At 37.0% G+C, this 25,833-nt stretch overlaps 2 protein-coding genes across 3 annotated transcripts in view; one reads left to right on the top strand and one right to left on the bottom strand.

Annotated features, from left to right (window-relative positions):
* Positions 1–20,402, bottom strand: LOC102230523 (MORN repeat-containing protein 4-like). Its single transcript, XM_005797461.3, has 5 exons — positions 20,309–20,402; positions 18,041–18,115; positions 7,887–8,001; positions 4,844–4,953; positions 1–2,137 (listed from the first exon to the last, which is right to left on the bottom strand). Exons 2-5 carry the CDS (start codon positions 18,105–18,107, stop codon positions 1,992–1,994), a joined length of 438 nt encoding a protein of 145 aa, XP_005797518.1. The 5' UTR covers positions 18,108–18,115; positions 20,309–20,402; the 3' UTR covers positions 1–1,991.
* Positions 20,403–23,175: 2,773 nt separating this feature from the next.
* Positions 23,176–25,833, top strand: part of lcor (ligand dependent nuclear receptor corepressor) — a 100,993-nt gene continuing 98,335 nt past the window's right edge. The window contains exon 1 of one of the 2 annotated variants that reach the window (XM_014476143.2): positions 23,176–23,920. In XM_014476143.2, coding sequence (XP_014331629.1) covers positions 23,824–23,920 — 97 coding nt within the window. In that variant the 5' untranslated portion in view covers positions 23,176–23,823. The remainder of the gene's footprint in view (positions 23,921–25,833) is intronic. The other variant, XM_023334596.1, reaches the window with a different exon arrangement.

The following is a 25,833-nucleotide window of genomic DNA, read 5'->3' as shown; positions in this document are numbered from 1 at the left end:
TGATGTGTAACAACAACACTTGACAAAATGCAATGTCTCAATCATCGACTGTCTTCTATGACTTTATTTTTATGATGTAAAGCACTTTGACCTGCCTTGTTGCTGAAATGTGCGGTGTAACAGCGTTTTATTTAACTATATCATGTGAAGTTTGTCAAAATGTGTTTGTTTTATTCTTTGAATTTATTTTGTTTAGTCAACAAGTTGTTTCTTCAGACATTCATTGGTATGTTAAGTTCTGCTGGTTACGCTGCTCTTGGCAGTTGGTGGTTACCATGGCGACCAGTAACCGGCACCTCCTCCCCCTTTTGCTGTTGCCGTCGGTAACTGTGGTTTGTATTAGAATCAGCTCTGTGTTTTCTTTACAAATGTTATGTTTTAACACAGGGGTCACCAACACGGGGCCCGCGGGCCCCCGGTCGCCCGCGGAGCACGTTCTAAAAATAGCCAGTCGTTAGGGAGCACTGCCAAAGAAATTATTTAGTTTAATGTTTTTACACTGAAGTAATAACATTTGTTTATATTTAGAGTTTTTAAAAAAAAAGAAAATGATAAAAAACGTTTAAAATAAATTGCTTTATGTATAAAACTCTTTCCTACGGTTAAAGTTCAGAACTATGCCCAGACGCCTGCAGGATTTTATCGGAGGGCAGCAGCGCCTGAGGCTGTACACACTCTGTGAACCTTGAGATCTTCCTTTAAGTAAAAAAAGAAAAAGAATAATTTCTGGAATTTTTATTATTTAACCCTCTTTACTATTAACAAAATTGTGGAGAAAAAAAGACTTTTTGTGCCAAAACATCTTGTACGTAGCGCACATCAAAACTGATTGATTGATTTCACTGAAGATGACTGTTCAGTGAAATCACTCTACAGTGATTTCAGTTTTTAATTTAATTAGCACACTAAAGTTAATTCCTGGGTCAAAAGTCAAAATCTGTTATAAAATCCTGGATGTTTTAAGTTTTCATGACCTTCAAGTTTGATAAAGCAGCTTTTGAATCAGTTTTTAGGATTCAATCTTTTATAGCCAACATAAAATCATTCACTCATCACAGTCGAATTTTATGAACATTTCCTTATGAAAAACTGAATGTTATGTTTATGTAAATTTTTTTGAATCCATGTGCATGAAATATGAGTGATTATAGGGTTAACCTGGATAGAGAAAACTGGACTTGTTAACATGAGTTTTAGATAAGCAAACTAATTGTGACTTAAATATTAAAATATCTAAATTAGACCATTCCTTCTGGGTTCCCAATGTTGTCAGTGACTACACTCACAGGTGAGGAAAATGTTACATTTTAAAATATTATTTAACCTCTGCTATTCTCTCTAAAGGATTAAAGCAGTTGATAATAATTATAGTTAGACCCTAAAGATCTAATTGCTTAGGAAATGATAGGAAATAATAATTTACAGATTAAGCCATGTGAGAGCCACAGCTTCTGTCTTGTTTATAATTAAACACTACAGACCTTAACTTGTGATATTTTGCATTGAAAACACTTAAATAATAATAAAAAAACTAATCATAAAGTATCGGGGTGTGAGGTGAATCAGAATTTACGTTACCAAAGTTTGATCCGTTGTTTCCTTGAACTTTTAAATAAAGCCCAGTGTGAACCTGCTTGTTGTCAGGATTACCTGAAAAATGCCCATATTTAATGTCGCATCCAGAGTTTTTTAAAAACCAAACTCTGGATGCGATTTAGCACTTAGCAGTGTGTCGAACAGCGTGTGTTCGGCGGTACTGATCCTGAGTCGGTGGCTGTGTGAGCAGATTTTACCGTCCTGATTACTCTGCAGGTCACAGACCCGACAGTTCAAATGAACCAGAAGATAAAGTTGGACATTTTATCCCAGAATCGTTTGCAGAAGCTGGACACGATGAAACAAAGGAGCATTAGAAACGTATTGAGGAGGTCAGACTGACGGGAGGAGGATGACCCCGGTACCAGGGGTCGGTGTGGGTCGTCCGGTCCACGTCACGAGGCCAGAGCTCTGGCTTTGGCCGACGCCGCCTGCGCTCTCTGAACAGCTGCATGGCTGCTCTCTCTTCTTTTCAGCTGGTTGGTCTCAAACAGGCCCTCGTGGCTGACGCCTCGTCCGCCGTCCGCGAAGGTCAGCAGCCCTGCAGGAGAGAAAACCAAACGGGTCACAAACCGAGTCTCAGTCGAGTCACACCTTCTCTCTTTCTCACTCTGACCAGTAGAGTTTTACTCGATGAAGAACATGGCTGACCGACGCAGGAACGTTGATTTCTACACGGCTGCCTGCTGTGATTTACGGAAGATGATTAAGGTCAGTGGGGAAAAAATAATTTTTTATTTTCAGAATTACTTTCGTTTTTCCTCAGAAGTCAAAATTTTGAGATCTGAGAGAAAAGTCAGAAATCTGAGATCAAAATTAGAATTTTGAGAAAAACTTATAATTCTGAGATTAAAGTTAGAATTATGGGGGGAAAAAGTCAGAAATCTGATGTTCAAATCTGATACAAATCTGAGAAAAAAGTAAAGAAATTTTTAGGAATAAAGTCCGAATTTGGACTTTATTCCTAAAAATAAAGTAAATCAGTTTTTCACTCTCTTGTCATTCCTAATTCCCAAAAGGTCAAAGGGAAAATAAAATTAACAGTTTCATTATGTTAAATCAGTATTTGGCCGTTAATAAAACAATTCGACCCAGGAACTGTTTAGTCCAAGATAAAATAAATACCAATAAGAAAAATTAGTAGCAAGAAACCCACAGCGCTCCGACGCTGAAAGGTGAGTTTAGATAAAATAAATCAAAACCACATTTTGGTATAAAACTCAGTCTGTTTAGACTATTAGACGTTTCATGTCAAGTTTCCTGAAACTTGGTAAGTTATGAAAGTATATTAATTACTTAAATAAACACAGCAGTTCAGTGAAAACACAACCCCAAAACCCCAAGAAGGGACAGAAGAAGAGTTGGATTCTCTTATTCAACTACTTGGACTAAAGAAGTAAAGTTGTATAATCTGACAGAAAAAGATCAGATTGTTATTTGTATAAAGGAGCAATCAGTGTTTTGTGGACACAAAATAAACATAACTCATTTGAACATGGAAATATACTTTACTACTGTTCTTCTTATTGCTGTTGTTTTAAATGTATTTCTTTTGTGTATAACTTTGTTTATTCTTCATTCAAAAAACTCAGAACCAGGATTTGTATTTTTGACAGACTCTGCTTTGCAAGGTGGGCATGCATTCCTTAACGTAACAGTTTTGGCTAAAAGCATTTCTCCTTTGTTTGCTCCGTTGTGATATTTCAGACTCTAACTAAAAATTGACAACAGGTAGAAGAAGTAAAGCTCCTGGTTTCAAACCGTTTGTCAGGCTCACTCTGTTGTCTGGTTCTCACCTGTCAGAAAATGGAGGGAATGCTAATGCTCCGTCTCTATTTTTACAAGCACAGATATAAGTCTGTTGTCACAGTGACACGTCGATCCGCCTTCACCACCAGCAGCAGCAGCAGCAGCAGCAGCATTAAAATAAAAACGTGTTGATTACCTCCAGTGACTTTGAGCCCAGACACCCAGGAGTTTCAGACCAGATAATTAGCACATTTCAATGTTCAAAACACACAAAATAATGTCTGCTTATTGATGTAAATTCACAATCAAAATAACAACTTGTTTGTACATGGATTCAGGTTGTGCATTAAAAACAAATCAAGGTTGCTCAATTTCTTTTTTTAAATTTTGCATCTATTTTTTAAAATGTATAATGTTACTTGCAAACTGGAACAAAAATATCAGAGAAATGGTTCACATACTTGGGTTGTAACTAGTTACATTTAGTCAGTTACATTTATTTGAGTAACCTTTTAAGAAACATATACTTTTAGGAGTATTTTTACTAGATAGTATGTTTTACTTTTACCTCAGTAATTTCATTGTGAAGTATTTATACTCTTTCTTGAGTAAACATTCTGGATTTTCTACCCACTGAATGGAAAAACAAACGTGTTTTAACCAAAGATTCACCAGACTCAGACACACAGCTGCCGTTTTGTTAAAGTTTCATAAGTTTTTTTTTATTGAAAGAAAATTATTTGGAAAATGATTATGCCTGGTTTTGTTATTTTTTGTTCTATGAATTATTGTTATTTTTGCCCTTAATACAAAAATGTTCACTTAACTTTATATTTTGCTCCATGTGATGTAATTTTAAAATATTAAATAATTATTATTTAATTAATTAAATTAATAACACTTTGTTTTTGCTCTGGTACTCAGTCGGGATGGGCACTTATCGTATCATCTATCATTTATAGTGAAAAACTTCCTATGAAGATAAAAATTTATTTATATTTGTCTCAATAAATTTCAAAACATAAAACAAAACTGACAGTATTATCAAAAAGTTATTTTTACTATTTCCTCCACTGTTTATTCCACGAGACGTTTGTTTTATTTTGTTTAATTATTATTACTCTTATTTATTAATTTTATCTTTCTCTCTCTCTTCATCAACTTATCCTATTGTTTTTGTACAGTACGTTGGTCCAGTTTTAAACCTGTTTTTAAAAGTGCTACCTAAATAAGTTTGACATTGAGGGCATCAACACATCAGTAAATTTAAAACTATGATTAAATGCAGTTTAGTGGTATAAATCACACTTCTTTAAGTAAGTGGTGTCCTGAAGAAGCCTGTTTGGGATGGGAATGTTTTTAAAAAGCAGTATTTGCCGTGGAGTCACAGAAATACAGTCAACTAAAACATTTTTTACTTTTTTTAATCATAATTTTTATTATCACAATAGTGACACCAAATATTGTCATAGGGTTCTGGGTAATTTGAGGTGATTACCGTGGCCGTCCACACATCCGCCTTTAAATTCGCCCTCAAACTTCATGCCATCGAAGCGAGTGAAAACACCGGCTCCCTGGAACTTCCCCTGCACAAATTCACCTTCATACCTGAAGGAAAAGCACAGAGAGTCAAACACAGCAACGCTTCCTCTGCAACGTTACAAACTGTACACCAGGGCTGTCCAAACTTTTTCCAAACATGGGCCAAAATCATGTGACAAAAATGAAAATTAAACTAAAATCACACAAATAAGTCACCTAGTTTTATTGTTCTTTGTAGGAAAAGGATATTATTCATCGTAGAGAAAAACATAAAAAAGAAAATTAGTTTTCAATTAGTTTTGGCCTCAATTAACAAATTTATCCTCAGTTATCGAATAGAATATACTTTATTGATCCCCAATTAGAAATTGCTTATTAGTTGACAAGCTTCTCCATCTAAGGTGTTAAATATTAATAATACAAATATACAAATATAAGAGAAAGCTTTTAAAAAATATATATATGTAAGCGTGATGTAAGTAATTCAATGTGACTGAATGTAAATAACAAGTATGCACATTCAGATATGTTAATTAAAAATAATCTACAAATTACTCAGACATAAGTACATATAATTATAAGATTATATGAACAGAATCTTTCAGAACATTTTAATAAAGTCAATAAAAGCTGATTTGTGTGCAGCAAAGTCGACTTTTCAGTAAAAGTCTCTGAATCAAAGTAACTCTTAGTATAAAAGCTGAACATCTTTTGTTGTGCTTAATGTTTATTGATAATTTTACACAAATTAAAAATAACCACCTGTATCTTCTTTAATTCACAGCTGGGGGCCACAAAAGAAAATCAGTCCAAGAGCCATAAATGGCCCCCGAGCCGCACTTTGAGCATCTCTGATATATTATAAAATAGTTTATCGGCTATTTTGCTGAAATTCATCAAAGCGATACCAATTTTACTGGAAACTTTCTAAACTTTGGGAGCAAATTAAGTCCAAACTTGTCATGGAGTTTTAAAAAGTGTTGATGCTGAAAAGTGAAGTTGAGGCTGGAAAACATGTTTTGGTGATTTGAAAGCCCTTGAAAAATAAATTAAATGTTTTGTCCAAGCCGGAGCACAACATACAGCACTGAATAGGCTGTCCTCAACTTCTTTATGTTGTTCTGTGCCGCACTTAAACAAGGTTCAGCAAACATAAGGGAACAGTTATCAAAAGCAGCTGAATACATTGAAGATTTTTATATATTTCTGTCAAATAAAGCCAATTAATTTTAGAAATCTTGTCAGAAGAATGAACGGGGATTATGTGTCTACCTTGGAATGCTGGGCAGCCAATGTACCAGAAAAGGCCAATTTGAAAAAGATTCGGAAGGTCAGGCGATGAAAACACTTCACTGAGGATAAAAGCAGATCTTTTAAAATATCTGTTCTGCACATTATTTTTCTCTTCTACACTTTCTTTATGTCTGTTTAAATGTAGAACGTGCCGATAAAACCTTTAAAAAATGTAGAAAGTGCACCAGTTCAGTTATATATGAATATTAGATGCATTTTATAAACACACTTATGATTGGAATGACAAATCTGGAGCATTAAGAACCAATAAAGTGAAGTGAATTTCACATGAGGAGGAATTTAGTTTTAGATTTCCTTACAATGCAACTTTAATAAATACAGGCTTGCAGGAATTCCTTTGTGCATTATTATTTTTTGCAGAAATTATCTTTCATTTGACACTTAAAAACCACACAAAGACATCTAGGCTTGTTCATACTTGTTTTTACTTTAGTGTTGACTTATGAACTTCAAAACCTGGTTGTTAAAGATATCCATAGTTAGGTCTGACAATATTTTATTTGAGAAACATTTATTTTGTTTTTGGAAAAACAATACAGCAAAAATACTGTAGGCTGTTGGATTTTTATAAATGTAAATAAAAATATTGTCACTCTGATGTCACCGCGTTATGTTGCAATGCATCCTGGGAAGGTGACTACACGGGGCGCTACGACGCTAGCTCGGTCCAGATAGAACAATGATTCCTGATTTTGTCAACCCACAAAGAGAAAACATTTTCTCAAAAATATTAGAATAGTGTTTTACAAAAACTTTAAGATGCTTCATTATCACTTTAAAACATCATTACCTTCCACTTTGTTTTGATTTTTTATTAGCTCCTGCTAATGGTGTTGGCTAAAGCTAGCATAGTAAGCACCAGCTTACGAGCACAATGTTCAGCTTCCATCACCAGCCAACTACAGTATATTGGCTAAACAGTGATGTGGCAAATGGACTTAGCGGCTAATGTAGCTACTTCATAAAAAGAGTAAATATTAAAATGTTGTGACCCCAAACTAAAACAGAGCGGAAAATTATCAGAAAAACCAAAGAAACTGATGAAGGTTTCTGCTAAATTTATTTCTATTGATCAGCTCCATATTTACACTGCAAAAAATATATTTTAGAATAGAATAACCCTTTTTTGTCACAGACCTCAACCATCCATTGTTTGTATCCATTTTTTTTCTCACAAATACATTGGGGAAAAAATAAAATAATCCACTTTAATGAATGATATAAGCACTTCTAAATGTTGTATATTCTTTCACAAAACAAGGAGATAACATTTTCAAATATACATTTTTTCTAAGTGCTGAATTAAGACAATAAAAACTATTAAGATATTGGTTCTATACTTCTGCTCTTTCTTAGAAAGAACCCTTGAAAAAGGTTGCGTATTGAGTGTTTTTCTTAATATCAGAGGTTGACATTTATGTACTATGACGACCCTAAGCGATCCTTCTTTCAGTTAAACCATGAACCTCCACTACCAGCTCAGCAGCCACTGCTTCACTAACATCTTTGCTGGTGTCTTTCTAATCTGACATTGTGTTAGCAAAAACCTAAATGGAAAAACTTGCAGATAACTTGCGCACTAAGAAGAGGAAGCACTCTATTAATCTAGCACAATCCTAATGATTTTCTAACAAAAACAAAGAAAATACTGTAATTCATGAGGGGACACGCGGTGACGCACGAACCTGGAGCCATCAGGAAACACCAGAACGCCACAGCCGTTGAACAGGCCGTTCTCAAACTGTCCGGTGAAGCACGTCCCGTCGCTGAAGATCAGCTGACCCAAGCCGTGACGCAGACCTGCGGCAAGTTGCACAATAAAAAGCAACATTTATAAAAAAACAAATGGGGAGCTAGTATGGTAAGAATGAGTAAATCTATGAGTTATTAACATAGCAGGACCAAAACTAACTATAAATATATTGTTTTTCAAATAAGGAAATCACTAAAGGAGACCTAATATGTAAAATTCACATGTTGCATGCTTTTATTCTTCCATTTGGGTTTCTGCTGCTTCTAAAAAAAAACCCTAACAACTAAAAATAAATTTTAAAATAAACACCCAGCTATTTTTTGGCAATAAGTTCATATTTTTTTGTATCTGGTTGCAAGAACATTCAGAATATAACATCACAAATCAGCAGACGTTGTCCGTTACCCAGCAACCCCAGCGAAGCTCCAGCACATTTGATGAGCTGGATTTACGGCTATTTCCACTGTACAATGGCTGCTGGAAAAGACGGGCGTTTTGTTGTTGATTTACCACCCAGAAACCACTTGCTGCATTCTTCTTGGTTGCGCAGGAGGCTATATTTCTTCTTTTCAAAGAACTGTGTTTGTATACTTATTCATTTATTTGAAATGAAAATGGCTCCATATTGTTGTGGGTGGCCAGCAGCTTACTTGGATTTAAAGTGACAAGACGCCATAAAACAAGCAGAACTGAACAGGCTGAAATCTCAATATCTAGAAATGATTTTGTGCAAAAAATATAATGAACATGTTTTGTATAGACCACAGATCTATCCTAACCTGTTTACAGACACATAACAGGCCACCTTGCTTTGTTTGTATTTCCTTCTAGTTCATGTAAAGAACTTTAAACTTCCTTGTTGCTGAAAATGTGCTATATAAATAAAATCACCTTACCCTTAAATCTAATCTTATTTCACAAAACTTTGCCAAAAATCAAGCCTTTTGGGTAATAAGGAAAGAGCAGAAAATAGAAAATAGCAGATTATTTGTAAGATTAATTAACCACTAAAGGGTTTTTATAAAGTTCTTCAAAAACACAATCTGCCTTTTCGAAAATCTTTATTTGTTAAATTAATAATAATCCATGTACTGATTAGTGAACAAAAGCCCAAGAAACTTAAACTCCTCCATTTGGGAAGAGTCTCTTTATGTACTTTTTTATATGTTATCTGGGTATGTACAGTTTTACCTTGGACACATTATAAAAAAGGACAGATATGGTTCCAGAGTAATAAACCAGTAGATGTATGAATAGACTGCTGAGTTAGTGCTTGAATCACAGATGAAGGTTGCTGTCTTTTATGGAGCATAAAGCCTCGCGAACCGGTCATGTTGAGGTTTGGGTTCTGCATGGCATACATGTGCTGTGATTTCATATGTAATATTCTATTTCCTCTTATTCATTTAACAGACTGTCCATTTACCATAACCATAGACAAATCATAGCCATGAATCTTCAGCTCTTACTCTGCCAGCACAAGTCTGTGAAAAATAATTCATATTTTAGGCAACAAGGATGATAACAGGACAAATTAGAAGCTTAGAAAAAAATGTTTAGACTATTTGTTGTTGGAATAGTGAATGCTATTTTTGCAATGTAAAGGCCATTGCAAACAACCGATTAAATGTTGCCATTTGATGGTGTGGAAAATCCAAGAAACTGTTTCCTACAATGTCATCATGGGACCTCCAGGTTCTCACTATGAATGGTGTGAAAGTAGGTGCCTCTACCTTCAGAACAAGACTGCACATGTTTAACTTCCACATTAACTGCTTTTTATATGTACACATTAAAAGGAGGTGAAGCAACAATGTTTGCTTCATTTCTACTCCTTTTTTGTTTTGGCAAAGTTTTGACTAGATTTAATTGTTTAACCCTCCAGCACTCTTAGCATGACGCTCAGGAAGAGAGCGGCAGATGCCACGGTCGGTCAACCAGGTGACCCGTCAGCTCTTCAGTTGGCAAAACCACACACACAAAAAACTCAAAGCCAGTGACCGGCCAGAACCGCGCACATAGTAAAAATCTCAGGCGAGGTCCAAACGAACACTCATAGAACTACACTTAAAACTGCGCTTGTTCATTTTTAGCTTACAAAAAGATCACCAAGCTGCCAAATAAACAAAAGTAAACCGACCAATAACATTTAGGTTTAGGACATAAGTGCGACAAGATGTTTTGACACAACCTTTTTTTCTCCACAATTCTGTTTATATTAGAGAGGGTTAGGTAATAAAAAGAAAAATCTCAAGGTGTGCACAGCCGTACAGCTGCAGGCGCTACTGTCTACAACACAATCACAGAGAGCGAGTCCATTACTGTGCTGAGGACGACCTGGTATCTTCCTAGAGCAATGGGATTTAGAGAGAGCTCACATAGTCCCATGAAACTGAGAAGAAGAGCATGCAAGCTCTAGGAGGGTGGGGTTTGAGAGAGCTAAGAGCCGTTCAGGATTTACTGGAGGAGGGTCCTTGGCAAAGGGTAAAGACGGGTAGAGGCCAGTGAGCATTGTCCATTGCTCCCAGCTAATGGCAAAGTAAATTAGGCAGTCCATCTGTCAGGGCTGCTTAAAGAGCTGCTCTCTGCCTAATCTGAGCAGGGTTTTCACAAGAGATTTGGCAAAGCGATTTGGCAGCTTTGCCCTCCATTTTCAAAGTCCTTCCTTCCTGAAACTCCCTGCGTCCATAGATGCTGGTGCAGAGATCAGGAAGAGGGCCAACAGCATTTCAAGCCCAACTCTCCATCATGCATGAGCCCTGACAAGTGAGCAGCAGCCTCTGGCAGACAATTCATGGACTGGCTGCTGAAATCCAACAATCTATGAAGTGTCAACGAGAGTGCAATCATCTGGCAACAAACACCAGTAGTGTCTTCCACAAAGCGTGACAACAGATGCGTCAAATACAAATGGGGTTATTGAATATAATAAAATCAAGTGGCAGCAGTTTGCGGATCACAATGAATGCAACAGTTTATTTTTCGCTCAAAGCACACATTATTTACAGACTGTTGAAGCTAGGGACAGCCATTTCCTCTTCATCTCCTTGGTTTGGTCCCCTTGGAGCAAACTTAATCTGTCTCTCAGCTTCTTTATAACGCCTCTCTCTTAGCTCATGTTGGGTCATGGTCTCTGGCTAATTACGGTTTAGCTGAATTTGTCCGGCTTTTATGTCAATCAATAGCGGTAATGCACAGATGTTAAATGACCGCACAGGCAAAGAACAGTAGTAAATGACTACTGGCTGTGCCTCGGCTGCTGTGGATGTACCGGTCCTACTTCCTGTAACCTGATAGCCCCCGGGCTCGTCTTGAGCCAGCACTTGACTGAATTATTCATATGACATGGAAGACCTCTGTCTGACACACACCTACATGTTTGTGTGCAAACAGTGACTTTGAATGCAAAGACACAGAGACAGTCTGTGTTCCTGACGAACACCGCACAAAAAACACACACACAAGCTCACACACAATAACATATTACTGTTCGCAGTGTTAATTCAACATTTCACGCTCAAAAAGAAAAGGATGTGTCATCACACATATTTTGGATGTGGCAGAAAATAATAGCTTCTTAGGGAAAAGCAAATGAGGTGCTGAAAAATGAAGTCCCGGCAAAGTGTGCATATATTTGGACCTGCACAAAGGAGCATATTATTGATTTATATAATTATTCTACTATTGTGTAATATTTTAGGAGATGAAAACACCGAACTGACATCACATTTTTTCTTCCCAACTAAAGTTCAAGTTAAAGAAATACAAAATGATCCCACACACAGGCTGTTCACCTTTTCTAAAGATATCTGGAGCTGTGCATAATCAAATATTGCAGATTAACGAGAACTATTATACAGAACATGTCAACATAAATATTAAAGGTATTGTGGCCTTTAAACATGTTTCAGGTGGTCTGGATTTTCAGGAACTAAGATTTTGCTGTTTTTGTGACATTTAGGAGATGAAAAATACTGAAATTAAGTTTATAATGTAATCATAAATCACTTTGAAACTGTTTTTTTGGTCACATTATTTAATAATTAATGGAAACCGAATCTAAACCGTTGTCTAGATGTTTTGGCAGACCAGGACTACCTTGTACTATTTGGTAATTATAAATCTGAGCAAACAACGAACACGCCTCAGGTTCCACAAGGTTTTATGTTCGGGTCTCTGATATTCAAATCAGCTTGAGCAACAACGGAGAGGAGAAAACGTACAAAGGAGATCAGAGAATCTGGCAACACAGCGAGGAAACTGACAGAGTTATAACTGCAGCTTGGGAAGAACCTGAGCAGGAAAACAGATGGAAGTTGACCAATAAACAAAGAGGAAGCTGAAAAATACACAAACGAATTAAACTGGACCAGAAACTAGAGACTGTGACACTTTATTTGAAGGGTTGTGCGTAAGACATGACAGTGTCATAAACATGACATGACACCTGTCATGAACATGAAGGAATCTTTATGAATGTTTGTGTCTGTTGTCATGACGTGTCATTTGGTAAATAATGACACTTTTAATGGAAATTTGACGCTTTGATGGACTTTTAATGCAACTTTGCTTTAAAAGTGTAATTATTTACCGACTGATGAATCGTGACAACAGTTATAAACATTCATAAAGACTCCTTTGTGTTTATGACAGGTGTTATGTCATGTTTATGATATTCATGTCAGTCTAATGCACACCCCTTCAAATAATCTGTTACCCTAAAGACTCATGCCAAAATTACAAATATCTTGGGACTATTTTGAATAATAAGTCAAAATTTACCCACCATTCAGAGTACCTGCAAAATCAGAAAGGCCATAGTCTGTCTAAGAAAACTCGCAGTTTCAGGTTGATAAGTCAACAATGGCTATATTTTATAGATCATATATCGAATCTGTGCTGACATTTTCTCTCCTCTGTTGGTTGGGAAATCTTAGTATTAGGTCAAAAAATGCACTTAGCAGAGTAATACATATTACTCTGCTCAGTAATATATATTACTCTGCTACTTATTGCTCTGTAAGTGCATTGAACACTTACATAACTGTTCAATAGCGTCGAAAAGTTATTTTAGTTTTTAGGTCTTTTTATAATCACATACTTGCTGTAATATTACATTTGGGACTTGAATAAATCTGAAATTTGAAAACATAGAGCAGAACTGGAGAAAAATACAAAAACAATGTACAGAACATCCTTAACTATATATAATAAACAACCCCAATCAACCTGCTTAAACACCAAGTGACAACCAAAAACACAAAGACCCGGGGATCAGGACAGTATTTTCCATCCACTCCACAACCTTGCACCTCTTTCTGTTGGTGCGTCTCATAGAATCCCGGAGACGTTTGAGGTTGTAGCGTGAAAAAAGTGAAAGAAAGGTCACATCAACTCACATCCGTACAGAAACTTACCTCCAGTCCATCTGCCTACGCAATGCTTCCACATCACTAAACACATTCACTAAATCCTATAAAACTATGGCAAATTAAAGAGTTGGCTGTTAAATGTTGATCTGACAATAAAATACTGTAGTTGCCCAATTATTACTAACACTCATTAATGTGCAAAGATCTTACATGAATAAATTAAAAAGACATATTGCACACATTTTTAATAAAATATGTGCATAGGAGATGGACAAATAAATCTCAAGAAGGCCTGACTTCTGCACACTTTCAAACAAAGACCATTTATCACTGCAGAGTTTCAGTAACGAGACCTTCCTGTGTGCTTGATGTTTAAATTAAGTGTTAAATATGTACATATTTATTGTAATTTAAAGTTAAAGGGATGAACTACAAGATGCATGATGGCAAAAGAAATCCACACCGTTTCAAACCGGTAGCGATTTGTGAACCCAACATGTCTCCGTGCCACAAAACAAAACAAATCTCAATTGTGCTGACATGAAAACAAAAGTAATGAAGCATTTCGATGAATCGTCGCCAAACCAGTTTAGCAGTTTTAGTTAATTGTGTGCAGAGCATATGTTTCTCCCTCCGGTGTTCGAGCTGCTGAGGTGCCAAACTTTTGTTCTTTGTTTAACCTTACCTCAAAGGTTTTCTCAGTGTTTTAGTCAAAGTGCAAATATGAGTTCAGGTAGTGCGATGCGTCGTCTCTGAAGGCTCGGTGGCACCAGATGGTCTCTGTCACTGACTTCAGTTAGTCACCTTTTCTTTTTTTACTCTGGCTGTTGCTGCTGGTTGTTGTAAAACACAGATGTATTTAAAAGTAGCTTTTCTACAGGGACTCAGCTAATGTACACACACCTTCATCCTAACTCTCCAGTCTAAAATGAAACTCGACTTTAATTAAAAGCTGTCACAGTTAACTCTGTTTTATTGTGTTTACTGGTATTCTCTGTTAACCATTTATTCTAACCGATATCCTCTAGATAGAAATTCAGGTCATCAGCTCAGTACTACTGTAATTAAAAAAGCTATCCTGTGGTTCGGCAGGTGGGACTTAAAACATATGTATCTAAATTAGCGATGAGCCAGTGACGGCCATTAAGGTAAACAACTGTCAGCTTCACAAAACTAGCAAAGTGACAAATAATATAATTGAATAGATTTTAAGAACTTCAACTTAAACCCATTCCCATTGGGTATAATTTATTTATTAGTCAATATAGAATATGGACAATGTTTCAGCTATTGATCCTTCACTTAATCATCATCCATGACGAATGGCGCCTGTAATCGCCATCGTCAAAGTGCAAATATGATTCAGGTAGTGCGACGCGGCGACTGAAAATGTTTTCCAAAGTTAATTTTGCCAGTTTATTCGTTTATTGTTGAGTCGAGCTAATTTGTCTGTAAACGTAACACACCTGGTTGGGGCTCATAGACGGCGGTATTTACAGAAGTTGGAAATAGTTAGCTTAGAAACCGACCCATAACTCCTCCCTCCTGACTTGTTGATCAAATTACCGACTCTGTCTGAATTCACACCACACGATTTATATCACTATGTCATAAATGGCGTTTCCCCTTAAACCGAAGAAGCATTAAAACGTTCAAAAGACGAGATGCTAACCAGTTTTTTTCCATACATGCTAGGCTACATGACGGTGCGGCACCGTCTCCATGGTTACTAACGGTTAGACGGGTACCTTCTTCATAATGTAATATTTGATATATTTCTAAATATTTTATATATTTCTAATCATACTTACTTATAAGTTATATGAACGTTAATCTTCTTACCTTGTAGAAAGTGTTAACTGCAAATCCACATAACACCGAGGGCTGCCGGTCGCTATGATTGACAGCTGCCGGTCGTTATGTTTAACGGCTGCTATCCTCCGCCGCCATCTTTCCTCATTAAAAGTCATAAAATAAAATAACATCCTTGTGTGTTTGTGCAGCCGAGCGCGCAGCATCCTACGACCATTTTTAAAGTAAAATCAACTACATAGAAGAGATATTAGGTTGCAGATGTCAATTTTTACACTAACTTTAAAGGTACTTGAATTTCCCCACTCAGGGACAATGGAGGATATTTCTTTTCTATTGCTTTTCATTAGTAAATAAAATTAAAATAAATAATGCAAACCAGGACTGAATTGTTGTACACTAATTTTAGATTGTTAGAATACAGTTTGAGATGTGCAAAACTTTTATTCTGTTTATGAGTACAAAATAATAGTAACCATTTGCTTTCCTCAAATGACATCTTATCTTATAAACCCAACATCTAACATATTTATTAACTTCTTAAGATGCACTTTAAGAAGCTCCTTTTTAAAATATGATCTCTAAAGTATTCAGTGCTGTAAATGTTTATGATGAAATATCCTAACATGTTAATGTCACATTTATTTATTTAGCACTTTCAAAAACGGGTTGAATGCTGTAAAAAAAAATTACACAATACAATAAATTGATGAAAATTAAAAAAAAGTAAAAAATAAAATAAATAAACACATCACAACAGAAACCTACATTTAAAACCAAAAAATGTAAATCCTGGTGAACTGTTCATCTTTATATAATTCTTTGAGTCCAATTTAAACATTAACCTTTACTCCAAACAGCAAATCTTGAGCTTTGAGCGTTCACACTAAAGGAACTGGATTTTATAATGGAACAGCTTCACAAAGTTTGTTCACTACCACAAAAACCTGTGTAATTTTTGGTTTTAATGTACAGAGCCTTGCAAAGGATTCACATCCACTAAACCTTTCCTCCTTTTGTTTCAACATAAACTTCAATAGAGGGTATTTGGAGATTATGTGATGGATCATAATAAGCAGTATTCACCACAAATGTGGAACAAGCTTCCAGAAAGCTGCAAAACATCTGAAACACTGAGTTTCTTTAACCAAAGCTAAACCCCCACCTGTTTAGAGTTGTGTTTGATTAGTAGTGAGTTAAATATTGACCAACATATTTGATGTTTGCTTGATTATTTTGATGACGATATTTGACAAACTGTAATGTTTAACCCTTGTTTCATAATTGATGAGTGTGTGATGTTTTTATGGTGTAAAGCACTTTGAACTGCCTTGCTGCTGAATGTGCTACATAAATGAACTTGACAAGTTGAGCACATCAGACCCACTGATGTTCAGATATCTAAAATAAATAGATTTAATGTAGTTGTCTATGAACTCCTGGCATGTTATTGTTTATAACCGGAAATTTTGCGCTTGAGCTCAACGCTTGAGGGCAAAAAGACGATTCTTTCACATGCCATGAATAGCCGCGATGCCGCGGTAGAATGACACCATTAACAAAATGAAATATGGAGATGTAGGTATGATTAATTCAGCACAGTGCGCCACAGCAAATGGGAAAATAACACAAAAAACCACTGAAGAATAACTCAAAACCACTCGTATTCTTCTTTTTTTGCTCTCTGTCACACTCGCCACAATATCAGGATTCAACACCAAAAACACTCAAACATTTCCCACACAAACAGAACAACCAGCCCATTACTGTTTTATGTTTTTAGGATTGATGTTTATTTTGCAATTATTAATTGCAAAATATAATATTTGTGTTAGATTAGCTTCCGCTGCTATTAGCTAATCTAACAGTGCGGCGGTTGATTAGCTCATTTAAACACCTGCTCTACTAATGATCTGTCAGAGTTGGTGTTTACGTCGCCTTTTTTACCTTGTAACTGAATCGAAACACATTGAATTCCACATCACATCTACATCTTATGGTTGTCAAAGTCAAGCTAGCATAACTGAACTACTTCCTTTTCCTCACTAATTTTTTTCTTCAATAAAAACTTTTTCCTGACCTTTTTATCTAGTTGTTGTAGTGTTGACAATTAGTAGCAAAATACTGTGTCCATTGTTTTATACATCAGCCATACATCTAAGAGTTAGCATGTTTATACTGACAAGGTAATGGCTAAAACCAATGCTAGTTATCGTTAGCGAGCAGCTTTTTGCTCTCCAGCAGAGAGATGGCGGCAGGATCTTGTGCGCATGACGTCACACTGCAAGGGGTCCATGTAGTTCAGGCTTTAACACCAAAAAACACTCAAACATTTCACACACAAAGAAAAGAACATTCAGGGGGTACTGTGGTGGCGTAGGGGCAAAGCACGACCCACATATTGAGGCCTTAGTCCTCGTGGCGGCGGTCGCAGGTTCGATTCCCAGCCTGGCGACATTTGCCGCATGTCTTCCCTCTCTCTCATTACCCTCTTTCCTGTCGAACTACTTTCAAATAAAGGCCTCTAGAGCCAACAAAACATTCAGTCTGTTATAGTATTATGTTTTTAGGCTTGATTATTAATAAGTGATAGCTAATGCTGCTCAGCTAACACTGCTGTGATAGATTAGTCAATTTAAAACCCTGCTCTGCTGATGATCTGTCAGAGTTATTTTGTAACTGAACTGAAACATCAAATTCCACATCACATCTACATGTTAAGGTTGTCAAAGTCAAGCTAGCATAGCTCCACGTATGCTGCAGCAGATTACAACTATTAAAGTTTATTATATGGTATTCACATAAGCTTGGACACAAATGAGGCATTAATGTCTTAGTCAAATATTCTCTGAAATGAAAGCGGTGATGGAGGATGGGTGGAGATGGAGCAGGTGGACCTTGCCTTCTTTCCACTCTCCATGGTACTCCTCTCCGTTGGAATAGGTGAAGGATCCTCGTGTCAGGGTCATGGGTCCCTCTGGCACACAGTTAACACACAATAAAAATCATTAGGAGCCCCTGACGTCAATCTATGACTTCCTCACAGTTACACACACAAAGCAGGGTTCTTTGTCAACACATTAAGGATTGTTGCTAGTTACTTTGATATGGCTAAGTGCCTTCAGAGCAACAAAATTAAGATTATTACTGTAACTATAAGATTCAGCATTACAATTGTCCAAAACTGGATGGGAACACCGATGTAATTATTTATTCTACTCTATTCTAAACAAATGATCATGTAATAATATTAAACAGCACCAAGCTGTCATCTTAATTTACTGAAAGAATAGAAGCTACCAGCTGATGCAATCATAGTCACTAACAACTTCTTAAATCTTCTTAAATGTAACTTTTATTTAAAAATATATACATAGGTTTTTTACATATTTGTTAAAACTGTTACCAAAACTTCTTCTCCCAGTGCTAGCTACAAAACACACTGCTTGGTCGGGAAGAACCAATCAGAACGACGAGGAGGGTCTTAGAGCTGTTAATAATGCTTGGGTACGTGCTACTCACAACCTCTACTTTGCTCGATGCTATTCTACAACTTCTTCCGGATAGCGTAGCCTGTCATAAATGCTAAGGCTAGTTAGCATGGCTACCAATGGCAGCAGATATACAGTTTTCCAGTAAAGTTATTCCTTCACCATCATGCTAATGAGCACATCATTATGGCGTGCTAATGTGCTAATATCTCATTAGCACATTGGCGTACATGAGCATGACTGACAGCACTAAGACACTCTTCCTGGATCTGATTGGTTGTTTTTGATCTTGAATGGTGCATTTCTTCAGACACCAGTAGGAGGAGGTGGAGGAAATTAACAAACTATTATGACATGGTGACGGTTTTACCAAATAAGAGACGCACTGGACAAACAACCATGCATGGTAGGTTCATTTAAATTGCACTCAGGTAATTTGAATTACACTCAGGTAATTTGAATTACCTGAGTGTAATTTAAATGAACCAAGCCATGTTTGTGGACTGTGTGAGGAAGCCAGAGTAACTGGAGAGAACCTGAACATGTACAGAAAGAATCAGGTTGGGATTTTTTACTCAGGGCTGCAAACTTTACCACCATACAGAACACATATTTATTTAAATGGAGCTATATACAAATAAAGGGCCACCTCTGGTTTACATGCACATGCAACCATTTTTCTGACATAAAATCAGCCTAAACTTTAATTGTTTCAGTTACATTAGGGTTTTCCAAAATGGTTTCTATTTGCAAAATGCCAAAATAACAAGACAGAATTATTTTCATTTTGATCAAGTTCAGAATTTCTGCTAATTAAACTGTGTGACATACAGCTTCTCATTAGTTGAAGCTCGAAGGGAATTTGGCCCAACTAGTGTAACTGGCCAATTTTTAACTGCAAAACTATTAGGGTAGGAGCTTCTTAAAGAGACAGTAGCCTATTTCAAAGGGTCAGACAAGATGCAAAATCAAATTTATTCAAGTTACTTTGATGTAAACTGCATTTTCATAACAATGTAAGGCAACATACAGATTTGGGAAAAAATTAAGAGACCTCATAAATTATCAGTTTCTCTGATTTTACTTTTTCTAGGTAAATGTTTGAGTAAAATGAACATCGTTGTTTATTCTATGAACTACTAACAACATGTCTCTGAAATTTCAAGCAAAAATTTAGTATTTATTTATTTGATGTCATACAAACGTGTGTGGATACGAATTATTGATTTAATTACTTGTTTTCAAACATTGTTGACTACAATTTGTTACAGACCATTGTGTGTTAATTAGGTATGGTTGCTTTAAGAAATTCAGCTTTCTTTCATTCCTGTATTGATATTTTTACTCATTTATTTCCATCTGCTTCGTCGGCGATGTAAAGAGAGATTTCTATCTGATTAAAATGTGCTTTTATTGTCGTTTTTGTTGTTTCATCATCTCCAGTTACGCGGCATACAAGCGTTAAATGAGCTCAGTGGTGAAGTAAACATCCAGGCCTGGTTTTCTGGATCAGGCCCGGCGTCAGGACAGAGGGGAGGAGAGTGTGTATCCCTCCATCTAATGTTGCCACAGTAACGGTGCCCTAATCCCTCTCATCTTGCCGGCATGACGCTGGCAGCCGCCACAAAACACACACACACAGCGCGAGCATACCTGGAGAAATAAAGGAAACGCTTTACCTGGATAATTAAAGAGACATGCAGTTCCTTCTCTCTACATCTCTGAAAACAACGCGGCACTTCATCTGCTCCACTCTGCGACTATTAAGCCGTTTCCCCCCCTCTTTCATGTTTCCTTCCTAAGAATTGCCTCAGTGGTCTTCCAAAGATCCCCGTTCTGATTGGCTGCTTCTACCCCACCTCAACTCAAGCTTCATGCTCATTGGCTGTTGCCGCAGGTTTCGAAGCCCTCCGCGGTAGACATCTTTGCTGAGGGCAGCGGGTTCAATGACTTAATTAACCGGAGTGCTTCTTCGTGAAAGCGTTTGCCCTTGCCTTTTTGTCTTTCTTTATGTGCCTCCCACCATCTCTGTTGGGTTATAAAAACGGAAACAAGATTCCCTTTAATGATTCGGTGTCATTTCTGGTTTCAATTTGGTGATTAGGCCCGCGTTTTTTCGCTAGTTTTATGGAACTTGATTTATGGGTTACCAAATGCGCTAAAACAGCTGCGCTGAGCTGGCTATAGGAAGCAGTATGGATTGAGCACCAGGAAGGCTTTAATTTAGTGAAACTATCAAGGTGACCCAAATGAAACAAAACACAGATGGCCTCGTTTCTTTACTCTGGGGGAAAACCCTTAAATCCCCTCACACTGGGTCACAGCCTAATTCCAGTTTCACAGACTCATGCTTTTTAGGCCCATTGTTCTCCTTATGTTTTACATCCTTTTGCTTTTAGCGTGCACGTCAGCTTTTGTGTAGGGATACAGAAAAGAAAATAAGTGTTTAATTTAGTGAAATAAAATCAGAAATGTCTTCGTTGTGCTAAACAGTGTTTTTGGAAAAATATTCGCTGAAATAGACTTTATATTCTGGCATCTAAAACGGATGAATGTAGTTATAGAATACCAGTGTGATAATGGAGTACTGTAGTTTTGTAACTTACTACACAGTTGATGAAACAAACAGTCCTAAAGTGCATAAATATGTTTTACATCTTAAAAATACTCAGTTAAACAGCCTCATTTAGCTTACATTGATATTTGGGTTTAATAAATCAGCCTTATGTCAAATGTGTGCTGATGTTTTGTTTTAAACCAGTGGCTTTAGGTTTTGTAGGTTTAAATCATTTTATTAAATTTTCAACTTGAACACATGGGCGGTTCTAGATGGGGGACCTGTGGGGGCCTGTGCCCCTGGTCCTGGCCTCCTTTATGGCCCTTTTACTGAAGAAATAATACAAAATGTATTTGTTATGTACTGGCACATAGACTGTTTAATCCTCTACCTTCAGAATTTTAGTTTAACAAAAATTAAGGTGATACACTTTTAGCTTTAAAAGTATAAAGATCAGATTTAATCTGGTATTCCAGGGGTCTGAAACCACCAGCTCTGGAGCCACAATTAGGTCTTTGGGTCTGTGGCTCGCTTAATTGATTAAACATTGAAATATTATGTTTTTCTTTTTTTTAATTTTTTACTCCAATGTAAAAAACAAATAAAAGAAAAACTAGCCCGACCCTGCTAGTGCTTGAACCAGATTGAAATAATTATTTTGTACAGTTGAGGTTTCTCCAAACTTGGCTTGGAAAAGAATAAACCAAAACCTTAATCGCTATTATTGACTATTCGATATGTATTTATTGGTATTTCCCAAATTAAAGATGGAAATTTAAACTTCAGTGTTGTTGTTCTGACCCGTTCTGACCTCACAAAAAGTGGGTAAAAGAACAAACAAACTTTGCATTAAGATACAATAATTAATAATTATACCATTTGAATTATTCAGACTTTGCAAATTCAGATATGAACATATTAGATGCTTTTAACTTTGATTTTTAAACTGGAAATAGAGTTTATACATGCCACTATATGAGCTGAATGCCCAGTTTGGCTGCAGGTCATTTAAAACCTAAATGATGGAGCAATAAGTTGTTTATTTGTTCATTTCAGGTGGCTTGGAAATCACTTCACAGATTATTTTTGTTTACTATTTGTAAACATGTCCAATCAGTGTTTTATTGCATTAACCTGCAGCATTCTTAGTATTTAGGATGGTAAGAGAATATTTTCATGGATTCTGTCAGTAATTCCTCTCCAGGTAAATTGAGAAAACTGGACCAAGTCATAACACTTGAGTTAAAATAATATATTTTATTTTACTTCTGCTTTAATGCTGATGAGGAATAAAAATAAATGCTACAAGGAAGCAAAATTAAAAGATATATGTTCCATAAAGACATAAACTGCAGATACATTAACATTGAAATGAAAAATAACATTTAATTGAGATGTAAGTATTAAATTGTATTTTATTGATTGTTTAAATTCAGTTAAATTCGATTCAAAGACACTTTATTGATCGCAAAGGGAAATGAAATGATTAATCTACTTGTGCCTCTGCTTTTAAAGTTATACTGCTTTTACATTTTTTATTTTCTATGAGACACTTTGAAGCTCTTTGTAGGTTATTTCTGAAATGTCCAAAATGAATGATTTACTATTTTTAATGATTATTACTGCTATTATTAGACTCATTTGTAAACATTTTTATGCCAGGATGTCCAAACACAGATTATGTTTCAAGAAGTGTAATTGGTGAGTTCAGAGTCTGAAATTAATCCCACAACAATAATAATCATTTTATATACAATAATTAATAATTCCCTGTTTTTTCTACTTAAACATGTCTTTGTTTAAATTTTGTCTTGTGAAGCAATTGTCACTGTATTTTTTAAAAAGTACGTAATTAATATTATTAATATAGTTAGAACGTTTTCAGACAACAAAGTGCAAAATTGCTCAAAGTTTAAACATTACAGTTAAATAAGCGGACGTAGTTAAAACAATGCATTATATAAATGTATATGTTTAAAGGTCATATATTTAGTTGTTGTAGTAAATATGCTTTACACTAAATGCATTTAAGACCATCATAAAATAACTAATTACAGGTGGAATTATGATATTTCCTCCCACTAAAGTGTCCTGTGTACATTTTTGCCTTTAACTCGTTTTTGTTTCTCTTTTACTGCCCAGTTTTTGTTCGGAAAGGTGCGACATATTTTCTCACGCACCCACTTTTCCCTCCCATAGGAGCAGGTAGAGTGTAACCCATCAGCTGATTTAAACAATGCACACACTTTATTTTAAATCTCCGGCACGGCACACCCTCGCCCTTTGGCACACATGCAGCAGGTTTAAGCCTTGCCAAAAAAAAAAAAAAAAAAAAAAAAAAAGAAAGAGAAAATTTGCGCACGGGCGTCCATGTGGCACACTCCGTGGCTGTACATTAAAACAAACATCCCACGGAAGCAGCCAATGGCAGCCGATCCTCGTGCAGAGATGCTGAGACGCGGAGGGGAGGGGGCAGTTTAGGTGGGTGGGACAAACAGCGGCATAGAAAGGGGGATGCTGCAGCCCCGTCCTCCTCATATCTCTCTCCACCCAGCCCTAGAATAAAATCCACCGGTGACGTGCGCGCAGAGAAGCACCCAGCAGTATGTGCGCGCCCACGGGAGGGGCCGACAGAAAATGGCGAGTCTGTGCAAAAGGCAGCAATGCACGATAGAGAGGCGCGGCTTTCGGCAGGAACTTGACTCTTGGAGGCACAAACTCATTCACTGTGTAGGTAAGCCCGCTTGGAATAGTGTGGACGCGTGTGTGTGGCTGTGGTGTGTGGCGGTGGCGGTGTTTTCCTCCGGCTGCCTCAGCTGGAGCCTGGACAGCGCAAAACCGGCACCGTAATGTGGAGTGGCGAACCTAATGGCTGTCTCTAAAGCGCTTTTTCTCCTTTTTGCGTGGCGCTCTCCGCCTGCCACCGGACCTGTCCAAAGGAGAGAGAGGAAAAACATGTATTCAGCTGTAAGTTTTCGGTTTCACCCAGAACCCGGTCCGGGTCGTTTCACCCGCCGCCGCTTCATTTGCGACCTTTTTAATTCCGTCCCGTTGCTCCAGTGAAAGTTGCATCAATTAGAGGCAATTTGAACTCGTTTTGCTCCTCGTAGCAGTTTATTTATTGTAGCTAAGCAGTGCAGGTCACGTGTGCACATGGAGCTGCGCTGCAGCCAATGGCTGACCCGTGCCCGCTCACGCGCGCCCCCGCACAGAGTTTTGTTGAGAGGGCGGCGCGCTCGCGCTCCGTGTCCAAACAGGAGGCCGCCCCCCCCCACTCTGCCCCCTCCCCCTCCTCCCCTGGAAATCGGCTTTTGGGAGCGCGCATTGCTGCATTGGGGGAAATGTCAGTGAAAATCATTTTTAGGGGTGAAGTGATCTTCAGGCACACGTGGCTTACAAGACAAAAACTAAAAAAAAACACCTAAAAATCCCTTCTGGGTTCGCTTTTCTTTTTTCTTTTTTGACCAAGACTTGTTGATGGATGCAGTATGAAACTCTGTGGATTGGATTAAATTAAACACAAGTGACTGAATGAAAGGAGAGGTGTGTGTCAGTCTTTGTCCATCTGAGGGAGGAGAAAAGAAAAGCGCGCAGGGGTTCCCGACCTTTTCCTGCTCTGCCCTTTGCTTCTTTTGGGTTTTATTTTGGGAGGTTTTGCCACCCTGATCCTCAGCCATCTTTCATCTCTCAGTTCCTCCCCATAAGATCTCACATGCATTATGTATTTCATTAGCTCTGTTTAATCCGGTTACGCTGACATTCCCTGATGTTTTGGTGAGATTATAATCCAAACACTGATCTCGCTGCCCTGTCTCTTCACTCCTAATCTGTGGTTTGGGAAGCAGAACCCCCGTGACTGATGATGATGATGATGATGATGATGATGATGCACGGTACATTCGCTGCTTATTTGTCGACATATTTTTAAAAAATATGTCTGAGATGACGTGCGACTGGGTGAGATGTTGGTGTTTGAAAGTGAAAGTGTTTTTGGGAATCTATGACCTTCATGTTACGGGCTGCAAAATGTCACAAGTGCCAGGAAAAACAAAGCCATTATTTTGCACTAATCAGTCAGCTGAAGTTTAAAATTGTCCGACTTTCAGTTGATCGACTCTCCTAATGTGTTTAAATGTCACCATGTTTGGTGTTTAAACATAATAGACAGTAATTTAGTATGTTTTTCTGTTGGATTTAAAGCGTCTAGATCTATCAGAGCTGTTTTTATTTCCCTCACTTGTCTGTTAGAAAACATCTTATTGGTGTACGTTTATTTTTATTATTTGTTTTATGGCAGGGGCCACTAAAGCGTAATTTCCTGTTGGACATTTTTTTCTTCTTTATTTTTTTTTTACCATGCAAAATGATTTGAAATTTTTCCTTCCACACACACACGCGCACACACACACACACATATAAATGAAAAAATGGAAAAAATGAAGAGCCCACCGCCCCTGAACCCCACTGAAAACCTTCTGGTTATTCCACCAATTATTGATTTCTGAACTCTTCCTGAGTTAAAACGTTAGTATTGTTGCTTCTAAGTGAATATGAACTTATTTTCTTTGCATTATTTGCATCTTTTTTTGTTATTTTGAGAAAACAAATAGTAAAGTTTTGCTTGGATTTTCAGAGACATGTTGTCAG

This window comes from Xiphophorus maculatus, chromosome 5 (genome assembly GCF_002775205.1).
Source record: "Xiphophorus maculatus strain JP 163 A chromosome 5, X_maculatus-5.0-male, whole genome shotgun sequence".
Classification (NCBI taxonomy): Eukaryota; Metazoa; Chordata; class Actinopteri; order Cyprinodontiformes; family Poeciliidae; genus Xiphophorus; species Xiphophorus maculatus.
This window is presented reverse-complemented; position numbering and strand designations above follow the sequence as displayed.

Excerpts from the sequence above, each read along its gene's own strand:
- LOC102230523 (XM_005797461.3), bottom strand. The coding sequence starts at position 18,107 with ATGACCCTGACACGAGGATCCTTCACCTATTCCAACGGAGAGGAGTAC. Across the intron at positions 8,002-18,040 it reads CCATGGAGAGTGGAAAGAAG|GTCTGCGTCACGGCTTGGGT; the intron begins GCAAGGTCCACC and ends AACTTGCCGCAG. Across the intron at positions 4,954-7,886 it reads GTGTTTCCTGATGGCTCCAG|GTATGAAGGTGAATTTGTGC; the intron begins GTTCGTGCGTCA and ends CTTTTCCTTCAG.